This window comes from Marmota flaviventris, chromosome 11, assembly GCF_047511675.1.
Source record: "Marmota flaviventris isolate mMarFla1 chromosome 11, mMarFla1.hap1, whole genome shotgun sequence".
In the NCBI taxonomy this organism is placed as follows: domain Eukaryota; kingdom Metazoa; phylum Chordata; class Mammalia; order Rodentia; family Sciuridae; genus Marmota; species Marmota flaviventris.
The window spans coordinates 69331696-69345528 of NC_092508.1; the positions used below are offsets into that span (position 1 = coordinate 69331696).

The 13833-nt window shown below is 37.6% G+C and overlaps 1 protein-coding gene across 1 annotated transcript in view; it reads left to right on the top strand.

The window, feature by feature from the left end:
• The window catches only part of Dpp4 (dipeptidyl peptidase 4), an 80370-nt gene that overhangs the window by 49527 nt on the left and 17010 nt on the right, over window positions 1-13833 (top strand). The window contains exons 12-20 of the mRNA XM_027938002.3: window positions 265-309; window positions 2405-2512; window positions 2782-2849; window positions 3765-3818; window positions 4189-4310; window positions 6360-6407; window positions 6663-6761; window positions 9009-9078; window positions 11346-11540. Of these exons, the coding sequence (XP_027793803.1) occupies window positions 265-309; window positions 2405-2512; window positions 2782-2849; window positions 3765-3818; window positions 4189-4310; window positions 6360-6407; window positions 6663-6761; window positions 9009-9078; window positions 11346-11540 (809 nt within the window). The remainder of the gene's footprint in view (window positions 1-264; window positions 310-2404; window positions 2513-2781; window positions 2850-3764; window positions 3819-4188; window positions 4311-6359; window positions 6408-6662; window positions 6762-9008; window positions 9079-11345; window positions 11541-13833) is intronic.

The following is a 13833-nucleotide window of genomic DNA, read 5'->3' on the forward strand; positions in this document are numbered from 1 at the left end:
TGGTTCTGTACGTGTTGAACTTCACACATCAGGAGGGCAGTGTAGGGGGTAGAGCTAGGACAGAGCTCTAGGCAAGAGAGGGAAATGATCTAATGTAATTACAAGAAAAATACTAACATAAAGGAAAATAGGTGAATGGAGATAGTTTTCAATTATTTTATTAAGTGTAATTTTGTTATATTACCACAGATTATGGCTAAAGAATAGATGACATCATCTCACTCCTCTCTGAAATGCTGTCCTTGTGTTTTTTCCCCTTCCTAGGCACAGCAACACACAGAAACAAGTTCTACAGGCTGGGTTGGAAGAGTAAGTACTATGAGTTACAGGATTTTATGTGCTAAGGGCCAGCTATGCAGAGCTATTTAATGGGTAGGCATTGTACATTGGGGACCTATGTTATTTGCTATTAATAGAGATGTCAGTTGACCTGTTTCTTAAAATACTGGAGATGGTCCCTACAGAGCTATCTCTTTATGAAGGATATAGAGCATACTGAGTTGGAAAAAGTAAGGGGACAAGTGAAAAACCCAGAGCAGAGCAGGCAAAACAAAACACATACTCCAGGCAAATTGTAGCTCCCAGTCAGTTAAAAAGCAACCATTGCTGAAAGGCAGCCAAGATGCCGAATATGCTTGTTGACCTCATATTTGAAGTTATGTGCTTTAAAGGCAGAAAACACAGTTTCCATCCCAGCCTGGACAAATGCCTAAGGAGATGTGACTACAACTAGCAGAAACTCAGCACCAACCACACAACGCCCGCTACGCACCTCTCTTTGGAAGAAATTGTGCTCATGTGAGTTCACACTTTATTAGGCACCCAGATGCAGAGCTTTATCCAGGAAAGCATGGTGACCCTCGGAGACTTCTCATGCTTCCCAGTCCTGCTGCATTATATGCACATTGCTCAGAATTACCAGCCACATATTGCTCGAAACCATGGAATGGAACGTGTACATGAAGGAGCTCTAGCCATCGAGACACCCCACGTGAAAGATGAAGACTGACTCGCACCTAATTTTTGTGACCACTTCTATAAATCCTCCTTGGAGAGGGAAACAAAGCAACACAAAAATGGAAAGATTTCACAACTCTTGGGTCATAGAGGAGAGGGCCCAGTTCGGGAAGATGAATCCTTCCGGGGGGCTCAGAGCTCTGAAGCATTCACATGTCCTTTTTCTTCAGGCATTGATTGGGCAGAGGGGAGACGTTTGCCAACATGAAAAGTGGTTTCCTCCATGGCAAGAGACACGCTACACTTCCTCACGACTCTTTGAAAAAAATATGTTTTTTCCTCTCTGTATTTAACCAGACAGATGCCACTTTTCACACATTCCTACTAGGCACAACTCCATCCAGGGGAAACAGGGAAATGTATTAAAAAGATAAGGCTGTGAACACAGGTCTAGAGAGGGGAATGTGTTTCAGAGCTCTGTAATGAGAACACCAAGTGTACTGCACGCCTCAGCTTGCTCCATAAATGAATTCACTTGAATCACTAAATAGAAGAGGGAAGCGTGTTTCTTCCTTCCCAAAATGGGAGCTGATGAGAGAGGAAACATCGAGGGCGAAGTGAACCAACAATTTTAAAAGACCATCTCCTACCTGCTCTCAAATGCAGCTAGGAAACAGAAATCGTAAAACAACGTACTCCTTTCGGGCTTGGAAAGACACTCTTCTACTTAGGCTACATTATATTCTGAGCACTATCTTTAATTGAACAGTAAAAAAAAAAAAAAAAAAAATGAAGATTTTATTCTATATTTCTATGCAACCTTTTTTGGGTAAATTGTTGATCATACCTCACAAAATGAAAAGGCTTATAATAAAAAGAACTCTATGAATGCTTCCACATGAAGTATACAACAGGCATTCCTATGGTATCTCGTCTAGAAATGGTTAAGCCTGGATTTCAAAAAGAAATATGTGTAAAAAGAGGAACAAAAAATTCCCCCAAACTACAAAACCCCTCCAACCTGAAGCAGGCAAAGAATAATATGTCAGTTTTAGGAAAGCACCTTTGTGACACTGAGGAAAGTTACATCTTGAACAAAGGTGGATGCTGGGAACACACATCCATGGAAATCACTGTCCTTTACAGAGAGAGGATACCCTAAAATAACAGGAGCTATTTATATTTATTGAATGTCCTGTGCAAATGTCTTTATATGCATTCTCTTATTTACTCCTCACAAAAAAAAGTACTTAGGGGTTTGGTCTTTTCATCCATATTTTATAAAAGAGACCTTCTAGCTGCATTTGGGTTGTAAATGAAGCATGGGATTTTGAGCATAGGTTAAGAAAGGACTTTGTGAGACTAAAGTTGGTACTCAAATAAGACTTCTGCAAAGTAGATATATATGTGGTGCTTTAATGTTTAATTGCTCTCAATTATTTTCTAGTTTAGGCCTTCAGAACCTCATTTTACCTCTGATGGCAATAGCTTCTACAAGATCATCAGCAATGGAGAGGGTTACAAACACATTTGCCATTACCAAATAAACAAGGAAGTGAGTATTCTTGTGTAATTTATTTCAAGTTGACCACCTTGTTTTGAAAACTAATTTGAAGAAGAAATCATTTGGTAAAGTCAATTAATGTGGACAAATAGTCCAATTTCAATTCTTTTGTATTAGAGTGAGGTGGAATGGGACGTGGACACCCCAAAAGAAATCTCATTCCTATTTTAATTCCTGACATAAATGATTTAATCCTCTACTTACCTGTGATCAGAGAGAGAAAGAGTCTAATAAATCTCTTATTTAAAAAACCCCATCAGGCCTGCACATTTATTACAAAAGGAGCCTGGGAAGTCATTGGGATAGAAGCTCTTACCAACGATTATCTGTAAGTATGCTAATAATTGATAGGATATAAATCCATTTATCACAATCTAGCCCTCTTTGCACAGAAGTAGGGGAAAAAATCTCTGAAAAAATACAGAGTAGTCTATCTGGAATGTGTTCAATACTTTTTTCTTTTTAACATACGGAAGCCTTAATGATTTTCACATATGCGCAGCAGATTTGATGCCATGCCACCAAGCAGCTCTACCTCTTGCTCTTACCTGCTTTACATCTCAAGAGCTGCAGCCTCTTGCTGGATCGTCCCTGTGCACTAGCACTCGGAGTTCTGTGAGCCTTCAGCTGGCACTGAATGTTTGGAAGGCTTGGAAAGGCAGTGTTATCTGCCCATGCCTCAGCCTTTCTCTTTGGTTCATGGAGAACTTTGCTGACGCTATCCACTACCCTGTGAGCTGGTGGCAGAGGGAATGTTATTCTCCATTAGAATCTTAGGCACTTGTATGGTTCTTTATTGGCCTCATTAACGGAGGAATTTTGCCACTGCCTGAAGTAGTTTCTAAAGCCCCTTTCCAGAAATGGTTATGCCACTCTCTGGAAAGATGGGGCTCCTGACATCTAGAAGTTGATGGCATAAGACAGAAAATATGGAAAACAGGACTGAAAACAGGGTTTCAATTTCAGGCTGCTTGTCCAGTCGTATTTTTTCCTAAAAAAAAAAAAAAAAAAAAAAGCTTATTTTGAGCCTTCACTTGTCATTTGACTTAAAGAAGAAATCCCAGGATTAATTTTGCTCTGTTAGGAAAAACATGTCCTTTGACAGAGAGGAGGGCTTCTAGGTGGGGGGCAAAGATGTGACGATGGCTTGTGAGCACTCTTGGGCCTGCTGCTTGACCTCAGGGGACGCTTCTGATATTTTTAAAAAGCAGAATTGATATGTATTTCATTTGTTTTTTTCCAGATACTACATTAGTAATGAATACAAAGGCATGCCAGGAGGAAGAAATCTCTATAAGTAAGAGCTCTGTCAAGTTATGGACTTCAATCATGTTTTGCCTATGAACAATTTGTAGACTCCCTTTAAAAATTTTTTTGTCTTGTCCTAATATTAAATTAGAATTGCTGCCAACTATTTTTATTCTCTCATAAATCAACCTGCGTGTCACTAAAGAGAATGAGTTTATTAGCTGTTTTGTGACATTTCCAAACAATGGGAGATTTGAGGTTATTACTAACTCATATAATTCACATTAAAAAAAAAAAAGAAATTGGAGGATGGTTTTGGTGTTCTGAATACTCTAAATCTAGAGTGTGACATTATTCAATTTTTTTTCCTTTCCTTGGTCCTTTCATTGAGCATTTACTTTCCACTGTTGGTTTTACAGAATCCAACTTAATGACTACACAAAAGTGACATGCCTTAGTTGTGAGCTGAATCAAGAAAGGTGTCAGTACTATTCTGTGTCATTTAGTAAAATGGCAAAATATTATCAGCTGAGATGTTCAGGTAAGTTGACGCCCACTGAAAGGTCGGGCAGAGGCTGCAGGGACTCGTGGTCCTCAGGAGTAGCTCTCTCCACTCCCTCAGCTAATGTGACCCCTGTCTCAGGGCTTCCCTTTACCACCCTCCTGGTCCCTTCTTCCCATGCCCAAGATATTCCTTCCAATGTCCAGTTTGTAAATCATTGTTTCTTCTCTGCTCAGTTCTCTCCTTTTGAACCCCGGGGGGCTGTTGTAAACACCTCAGTCCCTTTTTATCCACTCACATTTAAGTGGTGAGTTTAAAACCACTTTTACTTTCCCTTTGGAGACTTACTTCCTATTTATTCCTTCTTCCTTCTTATATATCTTCTATATATGTCTTCTCTACAGATTGTGCATTTTCAAATATTTATTTTATGAACTCACCCCTTTAAATGAGAAGCCATGACTAGTGCCTGTCACTCAATGTGCTCATAGCTTTATCTTCTGTTGCTATTGTTATTATTATTTATTTATTTATTTTACAAATGAAGAAACTTGGGCAAGAAGAGACACAGCACCTAGTGTAAGTTGCACAGCATCTATAGAGGATTCACACCCAGGCCTCTGCCTCCTGAGCCCTCTTTCTTTTTAAAATTAAAATTATTATTATTAGTATTAGTATTATTAGTATTATTATAGTTGTTAATGGACCCTTTCTTTCTTTCTTTCTTTCTTTCTTTATTTATTTATTTATATGTGGTGCTGAGAATCAAACCCAGTGCCTCACACATGCCAGGCAAGTGCTCTATCACTGAGCCACAACCCTGGCCCCTGAGCCCTCTTTCTAAAAAATTGAGTGAGGCTACCTCTTAAGTGAGAGTAGGAATGTGGATATTCTGAAAAGAATTGTCAAAATGGCAAAAAAGATGACTCTGAACAGTTTTCTGAATCTTTCTTCCCAAGTGTATTTTCTTTATTATTTATTTCTGTGGTTCTTCGCCATCGCTGTTTCTTGTCCCCCTTTCTTGGGTGTGTACTTTATACTAAGCACTGTGCTAAAAGCTGTATATTCATGATCTTGTTTCATCCTTAAGAAAATTCTGCAAAGTAGATATTATTATCTTCTTCCTTTTTTTTTGTAGTTAGGAAATTGAAGCATACATCTGTTGTCTATGTGACTTAGGAGGCACAGGGCAACTCAGCCAGTATTCAAACCCAGGTCTGGATAGTGTCTTCACTGTGGTTTCAATCAAGTATGAAAATTAATATTATCATCCAAATGCATCAGAATTAACTAGCTCACAAAATAGCTTTTCTATACATTACCTTCCACTCTGCAACTACCACAGTTGGGATAAATAGTGAAGATATGGGCTTGTGAGAAAAACACTTTTCCATGCCAGAAGGAAATCGCTTATCCAAGTCAGGCACTGCAGATGTGCTTCCTGGCTCCGGGACTCCTCAGGAGTGGGCATGCTGGGGGACCCACCCTCCTTCAGGTGCGGCTGGCTCCAGAGCTCGGCTAGCCTGCTGCCCAAAGAGTGCAGGGTCTGGAGCTGCTGAGATAAGCAAGGTTTCAGAGTGGATTCAGAGTGGGGAGGATGGCAGCTCCCATTTCAGCTCAGTGACAAGGAAATGCAGCATAGAGGTGGTAACGTACTCAAGCCCAGCAGGGCAGAGGTTCATTCCCACCTCATTCTACTGAGCCCTGTTCCTTTGCAGTAATACACCTTGTATCCAATTGCAGTTATTTTAAGGATCAACTACCACCATTTATTAAGTTTCTTATCCACTATGATATTTATTATGTCTTCTATCAAAGGTAAATGGTAATAAAAGAGAGATTTAAAAAGTTATGTATGGGGCTGGGGATGTGGCTCAGGTGGTAACGCGCTCGCCTGGCATGTGCGGAGCACTGGGTTCCATCCTCAGCACCACATAAAAATAAAAATAAAAATAAAAATGTTGTGTCCACCGAAAACTAAAAAATAAATATTAAAAAATTCTCTCTCTCTTTCTCTCTTAAAAAAAAAAAAAAAGTCATGTATGCCATTCTCATCTAAAACATATTTTTCCCTGATTGTGTTAACAGGCCCTGGTCTGCCTCTCTATACTCTGCATAGAAGTACAAATGATCAAGGTAATTTATCATACCTCACCCTTCATTTGCTTGTAGGAAAGTGCATGTGAAGAGGACTAACATGTCCTTAGCATTGTGTGTTTTCCCTTGGCTTTAAAGTATCTTCACAACAACCTGAGCAAAAGGTTTATGACCCAAAGTATGTACAGTTCAATCCGCGCATTTTGTGTTTGCTGAGTATTGCATTGCTCATTATTGCATAATCTAAATTCTTCACCTTGCAATGAATTTCTGTTGCTTCATTTATTTACTCAGTACTAAGAGTCCTGGAAGATAATTCAGCTTTGGATAAAATGCTGCAGGATGTCCAAATGCCTTCAAAGAAGCTGGACTTTATTATTTTGAATGAAACAAGTAAGTTAAATTTCTATTGGAATAATACTTTTCATGGAAACACCAGTAAATATGACTACTGTGATAATCTGAAAATATATCTTTTATATCATATAAATATAATTTAGAAGTTTATTTTTCCATAAAATGTTCTAACACAGATCTACTACTTTTGAATTTTTTCATCGTAAAAAAATAACAGCACCTTATATAAAATATATTTTGTCAAGAGGAAAGATGTTTGGAGAAAATGCACTACTACTAATTCAGTTTTATCCTGCTAGTAACTATTCTAAGGGTAGCTATACATTTAATTAATGTCATCCTAATATGTTTCTCCTTTAAACCAATAATTGGAAAATATCTGAGATGATTATAGTTTCAAATTGGGGCTCTCTATAAAGGGCTGAAATTCAGTCTCAAGAGAGAAATCTTTATTTTTTCTATACCTCCTCCCCTCTCATAGTTGTCATATGACTGGGCTTGGTCAACTAATCCTGGATCCCATTCACTGAGAACAGTAGGTTTCTTTGAGTAGGAAATTGTGTTTGTTGGTTAGTTTTCATTTCTCCACTAAGGGCTAACAACTTATAGGGAAGGGAAGAATCCATCTGGGTTCATTTAGCCTGGATGCTTTTTATAAATTTTGCATATAATAGGAAATATTCAACTCATTTCATTTTAAGGACAAGACAGGCCCTTGAGAGTGTAGGTACTTCTGAAGAATATCTTAGGGCAGGGGTGCTCAAATAAAACATGCTTGTGAGTCACCTGGGAGCTCGTTAACATTTACATTCTGGCCCGGCGAGTCAGGTTGACTGTCCAGGTTCTAGCATTTAGAGTAAGCTCCTAAGTGATGATGGTGTTTTCAAACCTCTAAGTCATAATCTTAGAGCTTCTCAATGCTGACAAGGCCTGGTGCAGAAGCGTTGAGTACTGGATGTGACATTCTATTCCAGTTGGTAAACAGTGGGGATACCTGAAGGGTTTAGGATCAGGGAAGCCACATGAAAGGGAAAACTGATAGGGATTGCAGGGTAGAGCTTTCAGACAAAAGAGGGTCTGATAGGAAAAGAGGGCTAAAGGGGGCATTCAAGAGAAGCGAGCAGGGAAGGTGGAGCTTTAAGATTAGAAAGATACCCTCCCCCCCCCAAAGAAAGGACCATCCCTCTGCACAAAGGTGGAACCTTTGTGTCTCAGCATCTTCTAATGAGTGAGTGCTGACTCACAGAACCTCAATCAAATAAAAACATCATGGGCAGCCAATAATTTGATATTTCATTGAAATTATATTATAAATTAACTTCAAATTTTGTTCTTATAAACATATTAAATTAGAAAACAAACATATTCAGTAAAATAAGAATTGAAGATTAATCTACTTGTATATTTTATTCCTAAATCTTTCTTTTGTCCTTAACCAAAATAAAATCAACCAAAATCAAAGCAATAAGACAAAAAGGAAAATAAATGTAGGAAAGAGCTCTAGAGATCAGGAATTTTTCATTTTTGGCCCACAATTTAAATCTCCCAAAGCTATAAATAGTCATTAAAATCTGGAAAAACGCTTAATCTTTTAGATTTGTTAGAAAAACTCATCTTTCATTTGAAAGCAAAGGAAACCAATTCATTATTTAAGGACAAATCTTATCAAACTGACATTAAATCAAGCACAGGGAATCAAACAGATCCGTGGGAGATCATACAGAATGTACGCAACAGTTTGCTCCACATAAGCCCGATTTCATTCTGTGAAATACGGAGCTGAAAATGGGAACGCAGCTCTGCGGTCTGGGATGGCAATAGGAATTATAAAAATGTTATTAAATCAGAATTTTAAAATAGAGTTGGGGCCAACTACAAATCCTAAACAGCTTCAAGGAAATTCAAGAAGAGGAAAACATTTTGGAGGAAAACTTAGAACATAAGCCATAAACAAACTAGATAAGTAGATCAGATGCCAAAGAACAGAATCATAAAAACAAAACATTAGAAATTCTAAGATGCACTTTTATTTTACAAGGCACCAATGTATTCGATAGATACTTTAGAGACAACTTTATTGTCTTAATATTAACGAGTATTTTAACCTGACAGTGTTTTTATATCTTAAAAACATGCTGAATCCAAGCAGCTCGTTTTCTTTTTTCTATTCTAATTTAGCAAATTGTTAGACTCTAGACATGACATCACTGACAGAGATAAGGAAAGAAATCTTGCACTAATAATTGTTCTTATCTCACTAATTGATTTTTTTTTTCTTTTTAGAATTTTGGTATCAGATGATCTTGCCTCCTCATTTTGATAAATCCAAGAAATACCCTCTGCTATTAGAAGTGTAAGTATTCAAGAGGAGAGAGCAATTTAGTCTTAAATGTCACTTTTTTTTCCCTTTGCCCAGTACAGATTACTGAAACATAGAGCCAAATGCAATCTTTCTTTCTCCCCAAATCACTGATTACTGTTTTCACCTTCATTTTGCATCCACAAACTCCAACCTTGTATTTTCTACTCTCTTCTTAATAGGCAAGATAGACACTTTTCTTCTATTATAATAGCATATTTTTTTTTTCTTATGATTTGCTTCCAAAAATCCAGGGGAGTTCCACAGGAATTCTCAAGTTCCCATGCTTGTCCTTAGCTCTATACATTTGAACAAGCAAGAGATGGTATTAACAGATGTCCCAGACTTACCCAAACAACTCTCATTGGTTGCCTTTGACTCTTTTAAGACTTGAGCTTTCTCTTTTAGTTCCTGAAATTTCACTGCCAGGCATTGTCTGTTCCTTTTTTTAATTTTTTATTTTGTAAAGAGGAGGAATAACGTAGCAGAGTGTTCATTATGATCCTAAAGTCTTCAAGTCTTAGAGAAAGTTCTGGAATCATGTTTGTGAGTTCTGAATATGACAATATTGTAAAATGTTTTTATTAACTGCTAGGTATACACTTTAAAAGTGCCCTGGTCTCACCCTTAATGCCACAGTCTTCCCATCATAGCATGTATTATTTCCTTTATAAAAAACAAAAGTGCTGGGGCCTGCTGTGAGCCAGGTGCTTTCTGTGACTTACTTTATTCATACAACAAACGGATGTGGTGAGTTCTGTTGGTCTATCATATGGAGGAGAAAATGAAACTCAAGGGAAAAAAAATTCTGTTGTCACTAGAAAAAAAAGCACAGATATTAATATCAGACATAGCTTTGTGTTTCTCTGTTCACAGTTTTATAAAACTGAACATAAAGCACATACACAAAAGGAAAGATGGGTATTTTAAATTTCTGATGTGCTATTTGACTTTCTTAAGCTTAATTTTGGTTTAATGCATTCAAATTCATCTGTGACATTGATTTATATTAGGCTATATTTACAATTCTGAAAAGCATCCTTTAAAATATAATAGTGATGTTTCTCTCTCTTCTTTGACATGCCTGTAAATAATTAAGAAAGGTTAAGAATAAAACAAAAAGGTCAAGTTAGCACCCATTTTTGGTCAGTTACTCTCCTCCTTATCTTTTTTAAGGTCTTTTTGTTGTTGTTTAATAATTTGGTCTAATCTCAGGGGTAGATAACTCTTCAAGTCTTAAAAGAGTCAAGGCAACCATTGGGAGTTTGGGTAAGAGGCAAACTCTTAATCTACCAAATTTAGCATCATTGACAGGACCAAGGCATTTCACATGTTACTAAAAATGGCTGGGTATGGTAGCATGTGCCTGTTATCCCAGCAGCTTGGGAGGCTGAGGCAGGAGGATTGCAAGTTCAAAGTCAGCCTCAGCAACTTAATGAGACTCTGTCTCAAAAAAAAAAAAATTAAAAATTAAAAAGGACTGGGGACCATGCGGTTATGACATGTAAAGGAGATGCAATGTTCTATAGGTACTGCCTCTTAATTAACAAACAGCAGCAAAAGTGTTCAATAGAGATTGTCCACCCAGCTGTGAGTGGGGTAGACTATAGTCTGTGAATGTTGCAAATATGAGGGAGTTAAACTTGTTACTAGAAAAAATGCCAAATAACATAACCTATTTTCCAATACAAGTTTGTATTTCTTTCTCCTTTGGACTTTTAGGTAATAGCATTTGTGCCTACCTTGATTCATTCCACAGTGATGTGCAAAACCCTAGAGTGAGAAACTCTGCTGGGTACATAGGGAATTCCAAAGCATAGGGTGTACAGAGTCCTCACGGAAGTTGCAACCTAGGAAATAAATAAATGCTTCAAGTATTTTAAGCTGAGATGGAAAAATATAGTCAAAGCTGCATTTATTGTCATCATTGTTAGGTTTTCATAACAAAATTTCCCTATTGCCACTATTAGAGAAATTATTGTGTAATACTTTAAAATTGTTGACTTCTGAAATCTGGGTTTGATAACAATCTTCAAAGATAAAACTAATGGCATCTTTGAAGGAAGCACACAGGCATTCCAGACATGTTGTCAAGTTTTAGAGGAACCATTCTGGATACACCAGTGGCTGGCATGATTTCAGGTTCACAATGGGGAAAGATACATGCATCTCCTCTACAGGGAAGACAAACACAAGCTTTTGATTTGATCTGGGGACTTTTGACTTTGAGACTCTTTATTGAATTTTGGGTCTTTTCACAGCTACGCAGGCCCCTGCAGCCAAAAAGCAGATGCTGTCTTCCGACTCAACTGGGCCACTTACCTTGCCAGTACAGAAAACATCATAGTAGCTAGCTTTGACGGCAGGGGAAGTGGTTACCAAGGAGATAAGATCATGCATGCAATCAACAGAAGACTGGGAACATTTGAAGTTGACGATCAAATTGAAGCAGCCAGGTGAGTGACTAGGAGATCAATTCAAAGGACTTCTGACTTCTTCCCCCTCGATTTATATTTTGAAGTTGTAAAGTGTAAAAATTTAAAATGTGCTGGGATAAATTTGTAGTCTTTTATCCTTGTGGTAAAGACATTATGCTTGGGAAAAGAACAAGGTATGTCATTATAGATTTATACGAAGGCAAAAAAAAAAAAATATTTCCTAAATATCTCTTTGTAAGTGATGCTAGAAAGGAGTTGGCATATGTGCTACTACCTTCTAAGAATGGAGATTTGAAATTCATCAAACACACTGAGGGATAAATGTACCTGAGCAAGCCCATCCCTTAAGAGTCAAGGATAAAGAGGAGGTCAGTGTGTTTTGACATTGTAGGGGGTCACAACTATGAAGTCCTTGGAGTATCTTCCAGAGTCTGGATGAAAGTGACTCTTCTGTTTTGAGATAAGTATAAAGCATACCCATCAGGGTCACAAATATGAAGGCTTCCTTAAGTAGGAATCACATCTCATTTTTGGCCTCTTATGGGGTTATGAATTGATGTGATCCAGCTTACGAGAGATTTTAACCATGAATGATGAGTACCCCATGATCTGCACGTGATGTGGGTAGCGATTTACCCACAGCTTTTGTCACTGAAGCTGCATAACTGTCCTAGGAGGTGGGAGTTCTTACCCAAATTTCAGGTGAAGAAATGGAGGCTCTTAGATTAGGTAACTTGTCAAGGTGAAAAGATTTGAACCCAGTTTTATTCCAACTGTTTTATTCAATTACATTCAACTAGTAAATGGGAAATATAATCTTTGAGTTTCTATAACCAACTGCGTGGATATCTGGGGAAGTCTGATAAGTGGTGGAATTTGAGATAATGTTGTGAAATCATGGATCAGGATATGCAGAAAGATCCTTGAATGATTAAAGGGATAGGGAAAAAATGCCTTTAAGAAAAGTAACAAAGAAAAAAAGAGAAAATGGTAAACAAATAACTAACTAAATAAAATACAATAAATATTTTCATGAGTGAGGCATTGACATTTTAAAAATAAATTTGTATCAATCCACATGTACTTTATATGTGAGAGGGCATATAAAGGGCATATAAAGGGCCTCTCAAATCTGACCTACAAAAACCCTAATATTGCAGAATTACAGAATTGAGTTTCCATAGTATGCAACTCAAGTTTGAAAAAAATGAGATGCAGTATACAATGGAACACTATTTCAGCAATTAATCACAACTAGAGTAACATAGATGAATCTCACAAATACACTGTTAAATGACAGCAAAGCCAGACACGAGTGTACATCCTGTATAATCCGATTTATGTGACGTCCAAAACCAGGTACAAGTTCACCAACAAAAGGGTAACATTTCTTTTTGTCCTTTTGGAAGGAGGGAAATGATCTGGAGGCTGTGGCCATGCACAGGCCATGATTTCAAGGGCATGGTCCCTTAGAAAGCTTTATCAAGCTGCACACTCATGATTCAGTGAACACATCTGCATGTCTGAGTTCTTCAAGTTTAGAGAGTTTGACATACAGAAAATGAGTTGAAAACTATTTTTATGTTCCCTAATGTTGCATAACTCAGAGCCTAGGATATGTATCATCAACTGAAAACAAAAGAGCTCCCAAAGCCACATGCAAAAGCCCCAAATGTTCCATTTGCTAGATTTTTTAATTTAAAAAGTGCCTTTTGATGTAAGGCTAGGATTGAGGAATAGAGGCAAAAAACATATTTCTCATTTCTTTACTTGGATTCCAAAGCTGAACACAGTTTAGTGGCAAAAAGACATCTTAATCCACCAAGCAAAAATTGCTTTCTTTTTAATGGTGCTGAGCTAACTAATCAACACCCTGCATAAGAAGAAAGTTATTAGACAATGGTGTTTAAGTTCTCAGGTGGGGGCCCAGATATATTTCTAAGCCATACCCAGATGTTCTTCATGCCCTTGTCTTTCCCCATTGTAGGGGCAGACGCTCTCAAACTGAAAAACATCTGGAGAAATTTAAATTCAATTATGTAAAGAAAAGTGCATCTGGGCTGCAAATTTTTATATAAAGCTGTGAAAAAAACTGCCAAGATTTGTTTTCTGTGAATCATACACACACACGCACACACACGCACACACACACACACACACACACAATTTTTATGGACTCCACTCCAATGAAAGCAAGCTGTGTTCATCTGGGTCTTAAGTTAGCATGGCAGGCATTTGTCTCAGGTGGTTTTTGATTGCTGGCAATGATCCATCTTAGTTTCAAATAGACTGAAAGAGATAACAAATGGCT